The sequence below is a fragment of the Chiloscyllium plagiosum genome, unplaced genomic scaffold (genome assembly GCF_037043375.1).
Source record: "Chiloscyllium plagiosum isolate Xiang-an unplaced genomic scaffold, Cpla_swu_hap1 HiC_scaffold_22, whole genome shotgun sequence".
NCBI classification, from domain to species: Eukaryota; Metazoa; Chordata; class Chondrichthyes; order Orectolobiformes; family Hemiscylliidae; genus Chiloscyllium; species Chiloscyllium plagiosum.
In genome coordinates, this window is record NW_028270160.1 from 20513292 (window position 1) to 20535255 (window position 21964).

A 21964-nucleotide genomic window follows, 5' to 3' on the forward strand; every position below is an offset into this window, starting at 1 on the left:
GAAATTGCTGATAATTCTGCAAAACTCACTTAACAGTTGAAAACCATTATTCTATCTGCAAGTATAACTGCTGCAGTGCAATACAAATTGTTGCTGTTTTAATTGCCCAATTCTCCTGTAAAGGTGCTGACTTACATTGGAAAATGGCATACTAACCTTAGGTGTTTTGCTGAAAGGACAGTTTTTCAGATGGAGGCGATCATTTTACCTTACCAGACAAGATAGGAGCAGGTGAGTAAGGTGGGAGGCCTGTGCACTCCTCCAAATCTGGTCTCTTGTGCACCCCTGATTTTAATTGCTGCACTATTGATGGCCATGCCTTAAGGTGTCTCAGCCCTAAGCTCTGGAATTTCCTCCGTGAAACTCCCTTTGGAAAAAGACAGTTCTTGAAACCCAGCTGTTTCTGGCAATTTGTCCTGACATTTCTGGATGTAAACTGGTGTCAAATTTGTTGGAAGACACCTTCCAAAATGCCTTGGGGTATTTAATTACATTTAGGGCACTATATAAATGCCTCATGTTGTCAAGAGGACTGAAGTAGCTTCTCAATGTCAGTAGATACAGAAGATTGAATCATTCTCTAAATTTTCTAACACATATTCATTCTTTAAAATAAGATGCCTACATGAACTGCATTCAAAAAGAGAAATTAAAGATTCCTTATCTTCACAGCAGCATGATATGCCTAAAAGACAAATAAAGTAAGTTATGATGTCGAACCTTAAGGTACATCAGATTGTTTAACTGAAGTAGGATTATTAGCAAACCTTTTTGTCAGTAGAATCTCAGGAAATAAATTAGATAGTGTACATAATTGGTTAATATTCCTTGTCCTTTAGAGTCATGCAATAGCCAAAACTATATATTTAAACTCTTCATCTGCAACTGTTTATGTGCATGATACAATATGTAGTTTTAAGACTGAAGAGCTCTTACAGTTCCCAACTGACTTATTTCCAAAGGTCAATTATTAAACATAATAAGACATTGCTATTAACAATGTGCATTTAAAATCCATTATTAAACAGTTGCTTTAAACACCAGACTTTCCATGCACAAAACAAATGTCTATTTTCTTCAGTACTCTCAGCATTGATTGAATATTGATGTTTAAGTTTAGAAATAGGGAAATCCACACAAAGATAAATCATTTTCATTTCTTGAGTGGTGCTTAAGTATTTTCCCAATAGTCTCTCTCTCTCTCAACGGACATTGCTTGACTTGTTCAGTATTTATAGCACTTCCTGATTTATTTCCTGAAGATGCTGCATTTCAGGAATCCTTCCTATCTGTTCAAGGAAAGGGGTCTTTGTTAGCTGTGCCAACATTTATTAGGTATTTCTAATTGCCCTCAGTAAGATGCTGCTGTAATTTATTTGTTGTACACACATGTAAAATGCTATTATTGAGGAAATTCCAGAATTCTGACACAGTAACAGTGAAGAAAGAACAATATAGTTTCAAGTCAGGATGGTGATTTGGAGAGGAACTAGCAGGTTTAGATGCATTGGCTGTCCTTGCCCTTCTAAATAGTAGTGGAAATGTGTTGCTGGAAAAGCGCAGCAGGTCAGGCAGCATCTAGGGAACAGGAGAATCGACATTTCGGGCATTAGCCCTTCTTCAGGAAGGGCTAATGCCCGAAACGTGGATTCTCCTGTTCCCTAGATGCTGCCTGACCTGCTGCGCTTTTCCAGCAACACATTTCCATCTCTGATCTCCAGCATCTGCAGACCTCACTTTCTCCTTCTAAATAGTAGTGGTCATGTATGTGAAAGAAGTGTCTAAGAAGCCCTGATGATTTTCTGCAGCACATCTTGTAGATGGTACACATTGCTGCCACAAAGCATCAGTTGTTGAAGGAGTGAATTTTTGTTGCCATGATATAAATCACATGGATGCTTTGTCCTGAATGGTATCAAGCTTCCTAAGTGTTGTTGGAGCTGCACTCACCTAGGCAAGTAGGGAGTAATCTATCACACTGTGACTGATGGTGTACAGGCTTTTGAGAGTCAGGAATTGAGCTACTTGTGATGATTAGATACTCTTTTGTTGAAGATGAATATTACCTGACACTTATGTGGTGTGAATGTTACTTGCAACTTGTGAGCTCAAACCTAGGTATTGTCTAGGTCTTGCTGCAATTGAAAACAGCCAACTTCAAATATCTGAGAAGTCATATATGGTACTGGACATTGTGTAATCATTAGTGAAAATGCTCACTTCTGACATTATGATAGAGGGAAGGTCATTGAAGAAATAGCTGAAGATTGTTGGGCCTAGGAAACAACCCTGAGAAACTACTGCAGAGACGTTCCAGAGTTGAGGTGATTGACTTCCAACAAACATAACCATCTTCCTTTATATTTGTTATGTCTCTAATCAGTGGAGTTTTACATGGTTCCATAAAGGATACATTTGGATAAGATGCTAATTCAATTGTCAAATAGACAAATTTTTATTAAGCAACGGTATCAAGGGACATGGGCCCAAGGCAGGCATATGGAATTAGGCCACAGATCAGCCATGATCGTATTGAATAGCAGAGCGGGCTCAAGGGGCTGATTGGCCTTGTCCTGTTCCTATGTTCCTAAATTGCCCCACAAGGGGAAACATTCATTCTAATTCAACTTTCTCAATCCCTAATTAATTATCCTTGCATTCTTTTCTGGACTGTATAGTCCTAAACTGAACAATTTCTCCTCACAAGACAGGCCTTTCATGTCAGGAATTAATCTCGTGAACCTCTCTGAATTGCCTCCAATACAATTACATCGTTCCTCAAATATGGGGATATAAACCATATGCAGAACCCAGATGCAAGCTAACCGATGCCTTGTACAATTACGACAATGCTTCCTTATTTTTATTGTTCATTCCTTGAGCAATAAATGCCAAAATTTCATTTGATTTCCTTTATTACCTCCTGTCCTCTTCTGCGATTTATGCACAAGAACACCCTGATCCCTCTGCACCGAAGAATTTTGAAATTTCACTTTATTTAAATATTTATTTTTATTCTTCTGAACAAATTGATAAGCTAACATTTATCCACATTAAACTCCACCTAGCCTATTCATATCCATTTCTAAGGGTCTTACCTTTTTCATTTTCTTCTATTTTAGTGTCATCTGCAAATATGGCTACAGCACAAACTATGGCATCTAAGTTATTAATATAATGATAAAATATTTATATAGAATTGTAATAGTTGATCAAACCCCCTTGGCATCCAATTAGTTATAGTGTACCAGAAAAAAATACCTACTATATCGCAACTCGCTGCCTTCTGTCAATTAGCCAAACCTCTACCTCTGTGTGATCTTACCTTACGTATTAAATATTGTGTATTGAATTGTTCTGGGCATGCCTAAGAAGTATTCATGGGATCCCCAAAACATTTATAAACCAGGTTTGACACTACATTCCATATAATGAGAAACCCACATGTTATGAACTTTTCCTACACAGCAATATATATTGCAACATAAACATATCCTAAAAGCATTTTGTTTCATCATGCCATTGGCTTTCTTCTTACATTTTCAAAGCACAAACGAATAGAAAAGAATGTATTGAAGTTGGAGCTGCCTAGCACCAGTGGTCCAAGCCCTGCAGTAAACAAATAGTCTGTGCAACACTTCTGACTGGTCCCAGAGCAGTTCCATGCTGGGAAGGACACAACGGTGCGCACGCATCAGGCGTGCTCAGACTGTGATGTTAATCAGACATTCTGGCTATTTTTGACCAATGATTTGTGTTATCAAGATGTGTTATCTGAAATAATGAATTATAACAGAATACATCTTGAGCATTTTAAAAGAACATTTTTTTTCAAAACAAAAAGCATAGGTGACGACAGTAAGTCTGCTCATTGCACAGAACACAAGCTGCTTGAATCGAGACACCAAGCTTGCAACACCTTCAGACAGAGGTTTGAAAGTTTGGGGAGTAATCCCAGTTTGGGGAGTAAAAAAATGGTGCTGAACACAGACAGAGACAACTTGCACAGACTTACAAATCAGAGACAAGGTTAAAAGCCTTTGCCTTCTCTCTCCCTCTCTTTCTTTGAAACCACTTTGAAAGTTTGTGAGTTTGAAACCCAATGGAAAGCTTTAATTGCCACAAGTGGAGGATTCTTGAAGGTAAATTTCAATTATACCACTGTCTCCAGGAAAAGAGATTTTAATCATCCATAACTGATTCAGGAAGAAACTACAGAGCTAACAGCTTTTGTGGATGACTTCAACTGTGGACAATCATTTGGGGCAACGTGTGAACAATTATTCTTCCTGAATTTAATTATTTGGCCAAAACATTCTTAAGATAACACTCTGTATAGTTTTATATTTTTGTTCCAGACTTAAAGAAGGTTTTGTGTATATTTGTCTGTAGTGATTGTAATGAGGTCAGCTAGGTGGACCTCCTAGGAGTTCCCTATCTGGGGCTGTTAATCTGATCCAATCAGAAAGCCCTGGCTGACCAAGAAGAACATGAGTGTCTTTAGAGATGTTATGGTGAGTTCATACATGGAGGACATGGAATTTGGTCACCTTCCCACATTCTAGGTTATAAGTCGTGTGCAGCCATTAGCTACAGGATCCCAAAAACAATGCCTGGGGCAATCTGATCCAAGAGAAAGATTTCACATCCTTTAACAAAGCCTGTAACCTCAAACAGCAAACTCAGGATTCTCAATGGTGAAGGGAGCCATCAACTGCATACACCATTGTTTTTGGGATCCTGTAGCTAATGGCTGCACACGACTTATAACCTAGAATGTGGGAAGGTGACCAAATTCCATGTCCTCCATGTATGAACTCACCATAACATCTCTAAAGACACTCATGTTCTTCTTGGTCAGCCAGGGCTTTCTGATTGGATCAGATTAACAGCCCCAGATAGGGAACTCTTAGGAGGTCCACCTAGCTGACCTCATTACAATCACTACATACATATATGCACAAAACCTTCTTTAAGTCTGGAACAAAAATATAAAACTATACAGAGTGTTATCTCTGGGCCACACATGGTGAGGTCCAGGAACTGCAAGAGCTACATTACCATTAAGACTCAACAGTGTGTGGTCATGCACAAGTCATACTGTAATTTAATGCCTGCTATTCTACCTCAATGTTGAGGCAAACAATTGTTCTCATCAATCATGAGCCACCAAGAAGATCAGGTATGGATGAGGGTATCCCCTCTGTACATGGTTGAGGATTCCTTTCCAATGCCTGGCTACTTAGGGCAATGGCTGTAGTAGAAAAGGCTTTCTGCCATTGACTACTCACACAGTGTTTACCTGAAGAGACAATTCAATCCATTGAATGGGTTGGATTTTGCAATTACAAACTGTGCATGCTTGTGCAAAATACGACATGATGATGTCTCTTTGGAAATCCAACATTATCTCATCAATCTCCAATAATACAGAGGATGCCGAAATGAGAAGCCTTCTGTCTTTTTGGAAAGCAAACAAATACAAGCTTTGAGCTTTTAAGAACAGTCACCTACAGTTTTTTGATGTTCACTCATTTCATGCTAATCACTCAGGAGAATGAGCAGATGGCACAAGGGTGGATGTATAATCATGGCTGAATATAAATTCTGCTGCTGATGCCGTAATATTTAGTTGTAAATAGACTTTATTTTGTCTGTTTTCTCAGCTGACACAACAATCAAGGAGTGAGTGAGATGGAAGTGGGTCTTCAAAGTGGTGGCCAGAAATGACTTTTGTTTTACTGCCTAACCCCTCTCCCACCAGATGATCATCCCTAGAAGATCAGTTAGGAACACAGCCCCCTCCTTCACAAAACTACTTTCCTGGTATTCCCAAGGCATAATCTAATTTAACTCTGTGACATTGGATAGGTTTTGAATGAGTTGAAATCTTGTCAATTGAGTGGCTTCTGCCCATGCTACAATTGAAGCTGAGGTCAACCGCTACCAGACAGAGCATTAATCCTGAATCCACAAATGCAGTTCATGGAACTGGCCAGCACTTCCACACTGTGAAAAGGATGGGCTCCAAGATTTGCCTGATTCCCTGTGAGAATCCCTTCTTCAGCTGAGACAGGTAAATGCTGACATCGACTGATGCATTTTCTTTCTCCAGACATCTGGTCAGCAGCATGAACTTCCCATGCAATGACACTGATCCTGGTCAATTTGAGATTTTCATTTGCATACATCCTTGTATTGTAGACTTAGGAAACCTGTTGATTCATACTGAAGCAAGGTCACCATACAGCATGTCTTTCGAATTGTGGCCATCGTTCATTTGATTGAGATGACCGAGCCAATGGAGTCACTGCTAATTTGAATATTTTTCTGGTCTTCCATTCTTCTTATCATGGTGAATAACCTCACATTTTCCCACATGATGCTCACCTTCCATTGTAAACGATACCATTTACCCTTAATGGTAAGCTTGCCAATGAAGTCCCCTCCTGAGCCCTTACAGCAGAACCGTTGTGTGACACTGCCTGTTTTAAGATGGTGATTCTAGACTTCCCATCACTTCACATCTCAACAATATGGGATTACAGATATCCATCCAACTTTCTCATCACTGACATCCATTTAATTTACAAGAATCAGGCATTACTAATCAAAAAAGAACCTGACATAATGTATTCAGTGAAGAGGAGAAATTTGACAAAAAAAGGAACTTGCCCTCTCCTCCACCAAAAATAAGCTGTTCACTAAAAGACACCTCAGCTTGTGTGCTTCAATCATCAAGTATTCCTGCTGGCTGAGAATTTCCTTTCCCTGTAATTTGATTGCAATGATCAAATTGTTTCCACATTGCTTAACTTTGCTGATGTTTCAACCTGTCATTTCATCAATCGCAGCCATGAAGCTCAGGTCTAGTACTGTTACTAAATTGGACAAAGGACCAAATATTACTGGAATGTAAGAATGTTTGCATTCCAAATGGAGGCAGACAGTCTTTTCGTCATTAATGAAATTGATGATTAATGAGAAATTTAATTGATGTAACATTATATATTTTCCCAATTTCTCATTAGAGAACCAACACTTAAGATTTGTTAAATTTGTTCCATTGTTTTTCTTATGATCACAATTTATTCAATAAATACAAGAAACATCTGTGGAGAGGTCTTAATAACTGACCCAAGCTGATGAGCTTTATTGTAGAGAATAAAACACACTTCCAATCCTGGATTGTATGATGTAAGTATTTGATCTGCCTCAAACAAAAGATCTCTCAGCAGTGAATTAAAGCAGTGGTATAATATTTTGGTGAAAACTCTCAACAGTATATTTCCAGTATAAGTACACCATGTAAACATTAGCACAAAAATGTTGATGAGAAAAAGGTTAGATCAGTTTAAAAGAATCAGTTAATGGTTTTAATTTAAAACATTAATATTTAGTCAGTGTAATTTTAAAGCATATATTCCACAATCTGGAACAAAATCAGAAAATCCTGGAGAAATTCAGCAGGACTAGCAGCAGCTGTGAAGAGACAATTGCTGCCAGATCTGCTCCAACATTTTCTGTACTTGTCTCAGATTTCCAACATCTGCAGTATTTTGGGCTTTTGCTACCTACAGTAGTATCTGGAGAAGTTATTCTTTCCCCAAAGTGGACAGAATTGAGGCAATATTTCTTTCAAATTATGTATTCATTTCACAAGATAAAGTAAATACTGATGAGCAATGCACTTTGGCTCATTTAAGTTCCTTCTCCCAAAAAGGTGTTACACAGTCCACATTTCTCCTTCAAAGAATTCCAGAATTTTACCACCATTAACCTGCCCAGAAGTTATTCAATTTCTTCAAAATGGGCCTTTGTCAGTCAGTTGGCAATGAATCAGCAGCCTGTTTTACACCAGATGAGATTTTCTCTTTCTTTGAATATAAACATTGCTATTGAATTCATGATGAGCCTGTTTAGCATGATTGGCATAGATGGATATCATTTCCTTGTGGACATCAATCCTAAAGTTCTTTTTACGTGCACAGAATAAGAGTTCCCTTGTTTATGTGATCCATGTTTCTGTTGGTAACATTTTTCGCTCTAAGTCTACACATTGCATGTTCATGTCCACAGACTTCAGCACAATAATTGAGGCTGATAGTCCAGTACAATACTCAGAACGCTGCAGAGTTGGAGATCCAACCTTTTTGGATGAGTTATTAAACTGAAGCCATGTCTACTCAGGTGTCAGTTGGATGCAAAATATGTCATGGCAATACTTTGAAAAAGAGATGACAAGTTACCCCACGTTCTCTGGCCAATATTTATTCCACAGTCAACATCTTGAATACAGATTACCTGACAATTACCATATTTCTGAACTTTGTGGGACCTTGCTGCATGCTAATTGACAACATTTCAGAAGTACTTCATTGGCTATGAAGAACTCTGGGGCATCTTGGGGTAGTGGAACTTATCCTGTAAATGCAAGTTTTTCTTTCTGATGCTTAAGACACCTGACTGTAGTCTTTATTGCAAAATAACCTGTGCATCAGTTACTGTTGTATTAGGAGCAATTGTGACTCCATAGACATTCCCACCAAATCAGGACTGAATGTTTTGTTAGCAGATTGAGTGAGAAAGAGGAGAGAGGATGAATGTGTTAATTTATTGGGAAATGTATTCATAGTGTGGATAATCCAACAACTTTCTTTCTCACAGAAAATCCAAGAGGTTTGAATTTGCTATTCATAACTCCTGCATTGTGTTAATATAGTGCTATAATACATTAAAGCACAAGTGAATTTCAACACTCAGATGTTTTTCTCTCACTTTTAAACTGGGATCATAGTAAGCATACCATTTAAACTCAATGTATACGGTAAGTATCGGAAAGTACTTCTCATGCAATTACTATCAACTAGCTAAGTTGAAAAAAATGTTTCCTACCTGACATGAGATATTTACAACATATTTTTCTTAGATTAAAACCCAGTTCTCCAAAATTCTCTAGGCAACTATCCAACTGATGTCATATACAGACCCTAGCAATGAGGATTCACAACAGTTCCATTTCAAGTGCGTTCTTTCATATCCTGGAAGGCAGCCCTTTGGGAGTAAATACCATATACGCAATCATTTTTTAAAAAGAAATCAAGCTCATTGTAACAGTTTACACTAAATCTATTACCCACCTCACCGTTTTTCTTGAAATATTTACCGAAAATAGCTGCAAATTCAAAACAGATGTAAATGTGCAGCTGTACTATAAATACAGGCTACTCAATTGGGAACTGTACAATACAGAACTTATTCCACTAGTGTGTTAGGTTTGATCATTCCCAAGTGTAAAATTTACAGCTGAGTTATTAAGTCCTTTCCCACAAGTGGAATAAATTCAGTATTCCATGTTTCTCCACTGGGCATTCTGTTTATACCATTATGTGTAATTATTTTTATATTTCAATTAGAAATAGAAATTTACCTATAATACTATTAATGACTCAGAGAGGCTTTGGCAATACCTAGGCCTGTATCAGGATGTCTGCTATTCACTGGTGCAAAGTTTTAGGCTGCATTTTCACCCTCAATATGGGGGCAACAGTGGAGACAGATGGGGCGAATAATGGGCAAATTCGTGCTCCTGGTCAGCGTGTCAACACCTTCCTATTCCCAGATCATTCCCCTGCAGTGAAACTGGGGCAGGAGAACTACCCACCTGCAAGCATGGGTAACCAATTAAGGGAAGTAGCAGACCAATTACATGCAATTATTGGAGGCCATGTGGAATTTTCCAATGAATCCGTGGATCCCCCTGTGTTGTAAGAAACAGGTCAGCTGCTCAAAGTAGCTTCCCAGCAATAGGCTGGGAGTCTAGTGCTCCTGATTTCATTTCAGGTCCTCACCAATCCCACCTACCTGGCCGCATTTTTATCCATAGGCTGGCAAATGGAATGGGTGGGGGTGGTGGCCAGGCAGCTGGAAAATATTTCCATGTTACTGAGGAGGCACCTCATAATGAATAGCAGGCAAAGGCATGCTATAGCTCTTTCTACATTTAGGATATTCCATTGGCCCTCCAGCTTCAAGAATTATATTTTTTGAATCAGAGATGTTATGACACTTCTCTGGATCAGGTGGTACTTGAACCCAGGTGTCCTAGATCAGAGGTAGGGATACTACTACTGCACCATGAGATCCCTATCCAGCTACAAGAATCACTGTTATTATTAATCAGAAACAGGCTGGTTTCTGATTAAGAATATCCCTGAGAAAGTGTGTGGTCAGGACCTCTGTACGACCCTTGATATTTGGGACTCGACCCGAAAGCTGAAATTCTATCATACTTCGTCATAGTTATGATAGGGACACAGTCATGACAGAATGTCTCCTCTAAATATCAATTCAATTTGACACTGGGGCGGCATGATGGCTCAGTGGTTATAACTGCTGCCTCACAGCACCAGGAACCCGGGTTTGATTCCAGCCTTGGGCGACTGTCTGTGTGGAGTTTGCACATTCTCCCCATGTCTGTGTGGGTTTCCTCTGGGTGCTCCAGTTTCTTCCCACAGTCCAAGCATGTGCAGGTTAGATTAGATTAGATTAGATTACTTAGTGTGGAAACAGGCCCTTCGGCCCATCAAGTCCACACCGACCCTCTGAAGAGCAACCAACCCAGACCAATTCCCCTACATTTACCCCTTCACCTAACACTACGGGCAATTTAGCATGGCCAATTCACCTAACCTGCACATTAGGTGAATTGGCCATGCTAAATTGTCCATAGTGTTCAGGGATGAGTAGGTTAGGGGGAAATGTTGAGTATTAGGGGAATGAGTCTGAGTGGATTACTCTTCAGAGGATCAGTGTGGACTTGCTGGGCCGAAGGGCCTGTTTCCTTACTGTTGTAATTCCAATTCTAATTCAAGCTCAAACTGAAATGAGCAGTTTTACAGGTATTTAAAATTTTGCATGTTTGTAAGATTCACCTAAACTGTAGTTTGATAGCACTGATACCTAAAACAAGTTTCATGTTAATAAAAACATCCATTTTTAAGTAAATAAATAGTATGTGATTAAAAAAGAAACATTTGAAAAAAATACAAAAAAGCTATACATTGCAATGTAACCTTACTATCCCAGAAAAACTCTAATAGTAAATTTTACAAAAACTTCAGTTCAGTTATAAAATTTCAAGTTAATTTCAGTTTCCAAATTAAAAAAAAATTGGGTCCCGCAATGTATGGCTATTTCTGCTCTAAGTTGAAATAGATTTTTCTCCTTTCACAATAAAATGCACTGCTGCAATTTCCTGTCCTTCTCCCATGAATTTTCTTCCAGGGCAAGTAGTGGTGGAAATGGGGTGGGACACAGTTCTGCCATATCCTTTCCCTTGTTTCATGCTTCTCCTATTTCCTTCTATAAATGTATAATGATATAGAAACATAGAGTAGAAACATAGACTAGGAGACTGCTGTTAATTTTGGAGCCTGCTAACCACTGAGCCACCATGCTGCCCCAATATCAAACCAGCAGACAAGGGAGGCGCCGTAGTAGTTTGGCGCACCGACCTTTACACCGCTGAGGCTAAACTCCAGCTCGCGGACACCTCCTCCTACTGCCCCCTTGACCATGACCCCACCTCCCACCACCAAACCATCATCTCCCAGACCATCCATAACCTCATCACCTCAGGGGATCTCCCATCCACCGCCTCCAACCTCATAGTCCCACAACCCCCACCGCCCATTTCTACCTCCTGCCCAAAATCCACAAATCTGACTGCTCCGGCCGACCCATTGTCTCAGCCTGCTCCTGCCCCACCGAACTCATCTCTGCATAACTCGACACGGTCCTGTCCCCATTAGTCCAAGAACACCCCACCTACATTCGGGACACCACCCACGCCCTCCACCTCCTCCATGAGTATCGCTTCCCCGGTCCCCAATGCCTTATCTTCACCATGGACATCCAGTCCCTGTATACCTCCATCGCCCATCACGAAGGACTCAAAGCCCTGCGCTTCTTCCTTTCCCGTCATACCAACCAGTACCCTTCCACTGACACCCTGCTTCGACTGACTGAACTGGTCCTCACTCTGAACAACTTCTCTTTCCAATCCTCCCACTTCCTCCAAACCAAAGGAGTAGCCATGGGCATCCGCATGGGCCCCAGCTATGCCTGCCTCTTCGTAGGATATGTGGAACAGTCCATCTTCCACCTTTTCCTCCGCTACATCGATGACTGTATTGGTGCTGCCTTGTGCTCCCGCGAGGAGGTTGAACAGTTCATCCACTTTACCAACACCTTCCACCCCGACCTCAAATTTACCTGGACAGTCTCAGACTCCTCCCTCCCCTTCCTCGACCTCTCCATTTCTATCTCGGGTGACCGAATCAACATGGACATTTATTATAAACCGACCGACTCCCACAGCTACCTAGACTACACCTCCTCCCACCCTGCCCCCTGTAAAAATGCCATCCCATATTCCCAATTGCTTCGTCTCCGCTGCATCTGCTCCCAGGAGGACCAGTTCCAATACCAAACAACCCAGATGGTCTCCTTCTTCAAAGACCGCAATTCCCCCCCAGACGTGATTAACGATGCTCTCCATCACATCTCCTCCACTTCACGCTCCTCCGCCCTTGAGCCCTGCCCCTCCAATTGCCACCAGGACAGAATCCCACTGGTCCTCACCTACCACCCCACCAACCTCCGTATACATCGTATCATCCGTCGTTATTTTTGCCACCTCCAAATGGACCCCACCACCGGGGATATTTCCCTCTCCTCTCCTATCAGCGTTCCAAAAAGACCACTCCCTCCGTGACTCCCTCGTCAGGTCCATACCCCCCACCAATCCAACCTCCACTCCTAGCACCTTCCCCTGCAACCGCAAGAAATGCAAGATTTGCGTCCACATCTCTCCCCTTACTTCCCTGCAAGGCCCCAAGGGATCCTTCCATATCCACCACAAATTCACCTGCACCTCCACACACATCATTTACTGCATCCGCTGCCTACTTGCAAACCTTTCAGAGAACACCTCTGGGACACCCGGACCAACCAACCCAACCACCCTGTGGCTCAACACTTCAACTCCCCCTCCCACTCCACCAAGGACATGCAGGTCCTTGGACTCCTCCATCGCCAGACCATAGCAATACGACGGCTGGAGGAAGAGTGCCTCATCTTCCGCCTAGGAACTCTCCAACCACAAGGGATGAATTCAGATTTCTCCAGTTTCCTATTTCCCCTCTCCCCACCATGTCTCAGTCCCAACCCTCGAACTCAGCACCACCTTCCTAACCTGCAATCTTCTTCCTGACCTCTCCGCCCCCACCCCCACTCCGGCCTATCACCCTCACCTTAACCTCCTTCCACCTATCGCATTTCCAACGCCCCTCCCCCAAGTCCCTCCTCCCTACCTTTTATCTTAGCCTGCTTGGCACACTTTCCTCATTCCTGAAGAAGGGCTCTTGCCCGAAACGTCGAATCTCCTGCTCCTTGGATGCTGCCTGACCTGTTGCACTTTTCCAGCAACACATTTTCTGCCCCAATATCAACTTGAATTGAATATGATTATGGCTGATCATCCAACTCTACCTGATTGCACTTTCATCTCATACCCTTTTGATCCCTTTAGCCCGAAGAAATGTATCTATCTCCTTCTGGAAAACATTCAATGTTTTGGTCTCAACCACTTTTTGTGGCAGAGAATTCCAAAAGCTCATTACTCTCTAGGAGAAGATATTTCTCCTCAACTCAATCCTAAATGGCGCACTCCATATTCCTACTTCCCTGTCACACTACTCCATAGGGTGACACAGTGACTCCGTGGTTTGCACTAATGCCACACAGCGCCAGGGACCTGAATTCGTTTCCAGCCTTGGATTGCCGTGTGGAGTTTGAGGCAGCAGTGCTAACCACTGAGCCTCTGTGCTGCCTTGACCCTGAGCTTCCAGTTGCCTGCCGCTTCTGCATACCATCCCATTCCCTGGCCAAAGTCTCTGTCTCAGGCTTGCTGCAGTGCTCCAGTGAAGCTCAGTGCAAGCTGGAAGAACAGTACCTCATGAACTGCTTGGGAACTCTGCGCCCTTCTGGACTTTATATGGAGTCCAACAATTTTAGGACTTGAGGCACCTTTTCCCATGTCCTTACTACAACCCCCACGCACCAAGCTTTGTCATCACATGGGCTGCTACCACACACAATCCATTATCAGCTACTGATAGTCCCCATTAGCAGTTTATTCATCCCCCAGACTAACCTTTACCCACTCCTTTATCTATCCAATTGTGTTTCTCTCTCTTTGGGTTCTATCTCCACCCATCATTTACTCTCCCCCATCCCCACCCTTTCTTCTGCATTAATATTAATCTTTTCCGAGCTACCATTAGTTCTGAAGAAGGGTCACTAGACTTGAAATGTTAACTCTGTTTTCTCTCCGCAGCTGCTGCCAGACCCGCTGTTTTTTTCCAGCAATTTCTGATTTCCAGCGTCCACAGTTCTTTCAGTTTTTCTGGTTAATTAGCTTTCTGTGCTGTTTTTAATTGCTTGTTCAAATTAAGTTTGAATCTTCAGTGTGAGAAAACATGTGGACAATTGATGAGGGGGGAGGTATGGGCGCAGGTTTTGCAATTCCTGCGGTGGCAGGGGAAGGTGCCAGGAGGGGAGGGTGGGTTGTTGGGGGGGTGTGGACCTGACTAGGTAGTCACAGAGGGAACAGTCTTTGTGGAAAGCAGATAGGGGTGGGAAGGGAAATATATCCCTGGTGGTGGGGTCCATTTGTAGGTAGCGGAAATGTCGGTGGATGATGCAGTTTATGCGGAGGTTGGTGGGGTGGAAGGTGAGGACCGGGGGGGTTCTGTCCTTGTTGTGGTTGGAGGGGTGGGGTTTAAGGGCGGAGGTGGGGGACGTGGACGAGATGCGTTGGAGGACATCTTCGACCACATGGGAGAGGAAATTACGGTCTTGAAAAAGGAGGCCATCTGGTGTGTTCTGTGGTGGAACTGGTCCTCCTTTTGTCTGGACAAAAGGGGTAGCCATGGGCACCCGCATGGGCCCCAGCTATGCCTGTCTCTTTGTTGGCTACGTAGAACAGTCCATCTTCCATAGTTACACCAGCACCACTCCCCACCTCTTCCTCCGCTACATTGATGACTGCATCAGCGCCATCTTGTGCTCCCATGAGGAGGTTGAGCAGTTCATCAATTTCATCAACACATTCCACCACGACCTTAAATTCATCTGGACCATCTCTGACATCTCCCTCCCCTTCCTTTACCTGCACCCAAACCTCCCCCCTCTCCTCCATCCAAGGCCCCCAAAGGAGCCTTCCACATTCATCAAAGTTTCATCTGTACGTCCACAAATGTCATTTATAGTATCCATTGCTCCCGATGCAGTCTCCTTTACATTGGGGAGACTGGAAGCCTTCTTGCAGAACGTTTTAGGGAACATCTTCGGGACACCCACACCAATCAACCCCACCACTCTGAGGCCGAGCATTTCAAATCCTCATCCCACTCTGCTGAGGATATGCAGGTCCTGGGCCTCCTCCATCTCCACTCCCTCACCACTAGACGCCTGGAGGAAGCATGCCTCATCTTCCGCACTTCAACCCCAAGGGCATCAATACCAGTTTCCTCATTTCCCCTCCCGTCACCTTACTCCAGTTCAAAACTTCCAGCTCAGCACCATCCTCATGACCTGTCCTACCTGCCTATCTTCCTTCGCACCTATCCGCTCCACTCTCCTCTACGACCTATCACCTTTATCCCCACCTCCATCTACTTATTGCATTCTTAGCTACCTTCTCTCCAGCCACACCCCCCTCCCATTTATCTTTCCACCCTGAAGGCTGCCAGCCTCATTCCTGTTGAAGGGCTCCTGCCCAAAACATCGATTTTCCTGCTCCTCGGATGCTGCCCGACCTGCTGTGCTTTTCCAGCACCACTCTAATCTTGACTCTGATCTCCAGCATCTGCAGTCCTCACTTTTGCTCAAATGGAAGCTCAGGGTCTTTTTTATGGACAAAATGGAGGTGTCCTGTGAAGTCAGCCCCCAGTCTACACTTTGTTTCCCCAGTGTAGAGGAGACCACATTGTGAGCAGCAAATACAGAAAGCTAGATTGAGTGAAGTGCAGGTAAAGTGTTGCTTCACCTGGAAGGTGTGTTTGGATCTTGGATAGTGAAGAGGGATGAAGTAAATGGGCAGGTGTTACACCTTCTGCAATTGTAGGGGAAGGTGCTGTGGGGTCATGTTGGGTGAGAAGGCCAATTGCCCGTCACCGTGACCCTGTTCTTTTTCTACAACTATACAATATTTTTGAGTATTTGTCAATATAATGTTAAAAAAAGAAAAGATTCTTGAATGTTACAGATAATTTTCCACTTAATCGCTGCTGTTTATCTTTCACATAGATTCATATTGATTTGCAACACACTGTACTAAGGAATCATGTACAATATATTGAGAAGTACACTATCATATCCAGCAAATTCCACAAGATTGTAAGAGGAATCTAAAATATTACGTTTCATCCAAAAGGTGCCACTCCCTACAGTGCAGCCACTCCTCATCTCTACACAGCATTGACGTATGGGTATGTGCCCAAATCACCAAAGAGAGACCTAAATGCATAGAATGGAAGGATCTCATTTACGCAGTCTGGAGGTAGAGATCCACACTGCACATTTGGTTTACTTTGTCTGAAAACCTGAGACATTTATTATTTTTCACCATGTTATCCAGCTGAGGAAAGGAAAACTATTAATGGGATGAATCCACACAGATATTTGTTTTGTTGTCTGTAGCCCCACTATATACATGTGCAAAAGTGATGTAGACATGTTAGTTATTCACCTAAACTAACTACCGTAATTAATCAAGTAAATTTAATGATCCCAGTCCCAGCATTGTAGCAATCAAAGGGAGGAAATCAAAATGTGACTGAGCTTTCTTCATGTATAGATTAATTCTGCAAGTAGGAGATCAGTAAAGTTACTCGAATAATCATTTCTAATTCCATGAAATAATAAAGATTGTGCCTGTGTAGACTTTAGGAAACTAACTGCAAAAATATTTCAATTAAAAGACTCTCTGATAGAAGCTTGGCTTTGTATTACAAATGAAACATATCTGGGCCTAATTTATTGCTGGTATACACAGTCAATGCAAATGACACAAGGTTTAAAGGAGAACTCATTAAACTTTAAAGAAGATTTAATCTTGGTTAAATCAGTCCAATATCTTTCTCATAATCCTTCATTATTCAGTTATATTCCAATTTACCTGGTCCCTTTGGCCTCAAAATTACAAGTGCAAGACAAAGTGGACATATGCCTTATTGCCTGAAAGTCACCTTAGAAACAAAGTGTGGACGTTTTACTGCAACAGTCTGGGTGCTATTACACTTTCCTCTTTCACATCTATTTGCTCTTTATTCACATGCCCTTAGTTATATTTTTCTTTGTATTTATTGCCACTATTTTCTCTACAGGAAAGATATAATTAAATTGAAGAGGGTTCAGAAAAGATTTACCAAGATGTTGCCAGTGATGGAGGGTTTGAGTTACAAGGAGAGGCTGGTTAGGCTGGGACTTTTTACACAGGAGTATAGGAGATTGAGGGATGAATTATAAAGAGTTATAAGATCATGAGGGGCAGAGATAAGGTGAATAGCAAAAGCCTTTTCCCTGAGGTGGAGAAGTTCAAAACTAGGGGGCATAATTTTTAAGGTGAGGAGAGAAGATTTAAAAGGGACACGAGGGGTAACATTTTCAGTTCATATGTGGAATGAACTGCCAGGGGAAATGGTAGATGCAGGTACAGTTAGAACATTGAAAAGACATTTGGATCCGTACATGAAGAGGAAACGTTTAGAGGGATTTGGGCCAAATGCATGCAAGTCAGACTAGTTTGGGAAACTCGGTTGGCATGGACGTGTTGGTCAGAAGGGTCTGTTTCCGTGCTGTATGAGTCTACTACTGTTCCGGATCTATGACTCCCTTCAGGTCAACTGTTCTGACCTTGCTTTTGGTTTGTGCAAAATCAGTTTAAAATATAACAGGTAGATTCACTGCTATTTATGGTATTTATAATTGTTTACATTAAATTACTTAATTTTGGTACTTTGTTCTAATGCTGGTTAGTGGAGGTGATTTTGTTTTCTGTACAGGTCCCTTCTAACCATGAAAACTCACACTGACATTAACACTTACCACTGATGTTTTTCATCCATTGAGGATAGATGTCAGAATTCTGAGGGACAGCAAAAGACCACTTAGATTTCAACAAACTTGATCCCATTTGATTAAATTTAGTTTCACTTAACGAGTCTTATACCATGTCCCTCAATCCAACTTGTCTCCAAAAATAGGCTTAATTGTCGCTTGAATCAATATCTATGGCCTACCTCCATGACATCACTGGCAACTATTCCACAATTCAACTGCCTTTCAGAAGTTCAGGCTGATTTGATCCGAATATTTTTGTTTTAAACTTCTGCTGTTTGCACTCTCACTCTTAACCCTCTTGAACAACTTTCTTAAATTAGCTCTGTTAAATACTGTCAGGAACTAGAGAATCTCAATTAAGTTATCTCAGACTTCATTTATTTCCAAATAATCTTGGTCAAATTCACAGCTGCTCATACAGAATGAAATTGGCAGTAATCGATATCAGACTATTCAATACTCCACTCAAGTGTTTGTTATTACCTTCAAACAGGTATATTCGCAATATTGAGGGCTCTTGTGTGGAGGCTGTGTCATTACCTCTGAAACAGGAGGCCTGGGTTCAAGTCCCACCTGCTCCAGAGATGTGTCAATAACATCTCTGAACTGGTTGATTTGAAAATATCTATATTCACAACACAGTGGAGTTTCAGATTTTCTTTCAATACTATAACACTAGATTTGGCAGTTATAGAGTTAGAGCCATAGAGATGTACAGCATGGAAACATACTCTTCAGTCCAATTCATCCATGTCGACCAGATATCCTAAATTAATCTAGTCTCATGTGCCAGCATCCCTTTAAACCCTTCTTATACATATCCCCATTCCTGATGCCTTTTAAATGTTGTAATTGTACCAGCCTCCACCACTTCCTCAGGCAGCTCATTCCAAGCTGCACCATCCTCTGTGTGAAAAAGTTGCCCCTTAGGCTTCTTTTATGTTAAACCTATGTCCTCTAATTTAGGATTCCCCTACCCTGAGGAAAAGGCTTTGACTATTCATCCTAACCATGCCCCTCATGATTTTATAAACCACTATAAAGTTTCAGCCTCTTACATTCCAGGGAAAATATCCCCACCCTATTTAGCCTCTCCCTATCATTCAAAGCCTCCAACCCTGGCAACATCCTTGTAAATCTTTTCTGAAATCTTTGAAGTTTCACACATCGTTCCTTTAGCAAGGAGACCAGAATTAAGTTCACTATTCCAAAGGTGGCCTCATCAGTATCCAGTACAGCCACAAATGTTAGGTTTGTTTCTCTGTGTTTTCATATGTTGACGTACAGATATACACAAATACAACAAAACAGTACAAAGCTCTTATGATATTTTATAAAATTCTTGTTTAATTTGGAAGACTGAATTTTAGAAATGAGACATGATTCATTGTGACTGTTTTGGTAACATAAGAAGGTCTGATGACCCATGAAGACAGCTGTGTTTAAAAAAGAAGTGTATTATTATTGTAGTAAATTAAGAAAAAAAATCTTATTTCCTTAGTACTGAATCTCCAGCAAAAGCACTCAGAAATAATTTTCCTTTCACTAAAACTGAGATATTTTTTCCCTGAAATATCTATCCAGTTACAATTTACAGGTATATCACATTGTTTTTAAATATATCAGATCACAGCAGGGCTTTCATTCAAATTCATCCTCAGTAATCATGTCATCCATAAAATTATTTTGCTTTTAGTGTTAAATTTGTACATTATCTTTGAATAATATACACGTAATGCACTATGCATCAAAGTTCTGTCAAAGGTTCAATGGGAAAAGGCAGTATCTGGTGTGATGATCACAGGCTAGAAAATAATTGTTAATTGCTTGTGGTGCAGTGGTAGTGTCCATACCTCTGACCCACGAAGCCTGGGTTCAAGTCTCTACAATGTGCAATAAAATTCTGAATAGGTTGTTTAAAAAGTATCCAGAAAGGAATCTGATCTCTTTCTGTTGAAGTCTGATTTAGCAATTGGAACATAATAGCTGGGTGTAGTTGTGAGGGGCAAATAGTCAGTGTCTTTGGGCAATGATAGGAAAACAGATCTTGATCAAATGGGTCAATGGGCTGAGAAATGGTAGATGGAGTTCAATCTGGATAAATGTGATGCACTGCATTTTAGTAAAACAAACAAGGCAGGACTTATACAATTGATGGTAGGGCCTTGGGTAGTGTTGTGGAACAGAGGGACCAAGCAGTTCATGTACATAATTCTTTGAAGTTTGCATCACTTAAATACATGGTGGTTAAAAAGGCGCTTAGCATGCTTGTCTGTATTGCTCAGTCCTTTAATTAAAGGAGTTGAGAAATCATCTTGAGGTTGTACAGGATATTGATGAGGTCTCTTCTGGACTACTATGTCCAGTTTTGGTTGGCCAGTTATAGGAAAGATGTTATCAAACTGGAAAGGGTTCACCAGGATGTTGCCAGGCATGGAAGGTTTGAGTTATAAAGGAAGGTTGGATAGGCTGGAACTTTTTCACAAGAGCGTAGGAGGTTGAGAGGTGACCTGACGGAAGATTATAAAGTAATAATTATAGATAGAATCAATTGTAGTTGTCCTTTTCCTAAGATGGGGAGTTTCAAGACTAGGAGGCATGTTTTTAAGGTGAGAGGGGAAAGATTTAAAAAAGACATAAAAGGCAATTTTTTTTTATGCAGAGTGGTTTATGTGTGGAATGAACTTCCTGAGGAAGTGGTGGTTGCAGGTACAATTTCAACGTTTAAAACACATTTGGATAGATACATGAATAGAAAAGATTTGGAGGGATATGGGCCAGGAGCAGGGAGGGAGTCGGACTAGTTTAGTTTATGATTATGTTTGGCATGGACTGGTTGAACCAAAGGGCCTGTTTTCATGCTGTATGACTCTGTGATTCTATGAGAATACAATGACAATGACAATAAATTCCAAACTCATCTGTATAGAAGATTCTCATACTTGTTCACTGAGTGTGTAAACTTTTATAAGCTTTGGTTTGTATCAACTGTGCCAATGGCAGGTGACCTTTTCAGTACAAAAACCAGGTGTTCACCCATAAGTATTTACTCATTGGCAGATTTGATTGCTGAAACATCCGTTGATGCTATTTAACAATGATTTACTCACCAGAGCATTTTTCTCTTCCCTCTGCCAGCTGCTCTCTGCCTGTGGCAACCGGAGTTTACAAGCTCCAGGGGCTGATGGTCGTTGTGTCGTGTCATCTTTTGATTTGTTAGACTGTTCTACAGAGACTGTGCTTGAGGAATCCAGCAAGAATTGACTGACGGCATATGATTCAGGCACTGTGGCAGTTACTGTATCACAGGCTGGGACAGCTACATGCTCTCTTGCATGTGGGAGAAAGAAGGAAATGAAAGGTTAACTTAAATTAGTCAAACGGTATTAGCTTTTCAAATTTAAATCAGAAAAAAAAAATGAATCAAGCTACTTTTTTCAGATGTCCTAGATTCTATTACATAATCAAAATCCATTCGTAATTCGTATTTCAATCAAACATCAATTAATGTAGCACAAATATCATCCAATAATTTTTCACTTACTTTACAACATGATCATATTTCACCTATCGAGACGTCATGCTATCAAATGGAGCTTCAAAACCTGTAGGAACTATCTCTGTATTCTCTAAAGAGTTGCCAACTCAATTGCACATCGTAATATGCCTCCCCACAAAACGCAGCTAATGCACAGTTGATTTCCTGCCTCAAGTTCAGGCATGTTGCCTATTACCTGACAGGCCCACGACAGGATTCAAAACTAAGCATATCATA

General features: G+C 41.2%; 1 protein-coding gene across 4 annotated transcripts in view; it reads right to left on the bottom strand.

Moving 5' to 3' along the window:
- The window catches only part of LOC122561234 (uncharacterized), a 297608-nt gene that overhangs the window by 57798 nt on the left and 217846 nt on the right, over positions 1 to 21964 (bottom strand). For all 4 annotated transcript variants that reach the window (XM_087998832.1, XM_087998834.1, XM_087998833.1 and 1 more), the window contains one exon: positions 21300 to 21519. In XM_087998832.1, coding sequence (XP_087854958.1) covers positions 21300 to 21519 — 220 coding nt within the window. The remainder of the gene's footprint in view (positions 1 to 21299; positions 21520 to 21964) is intronic.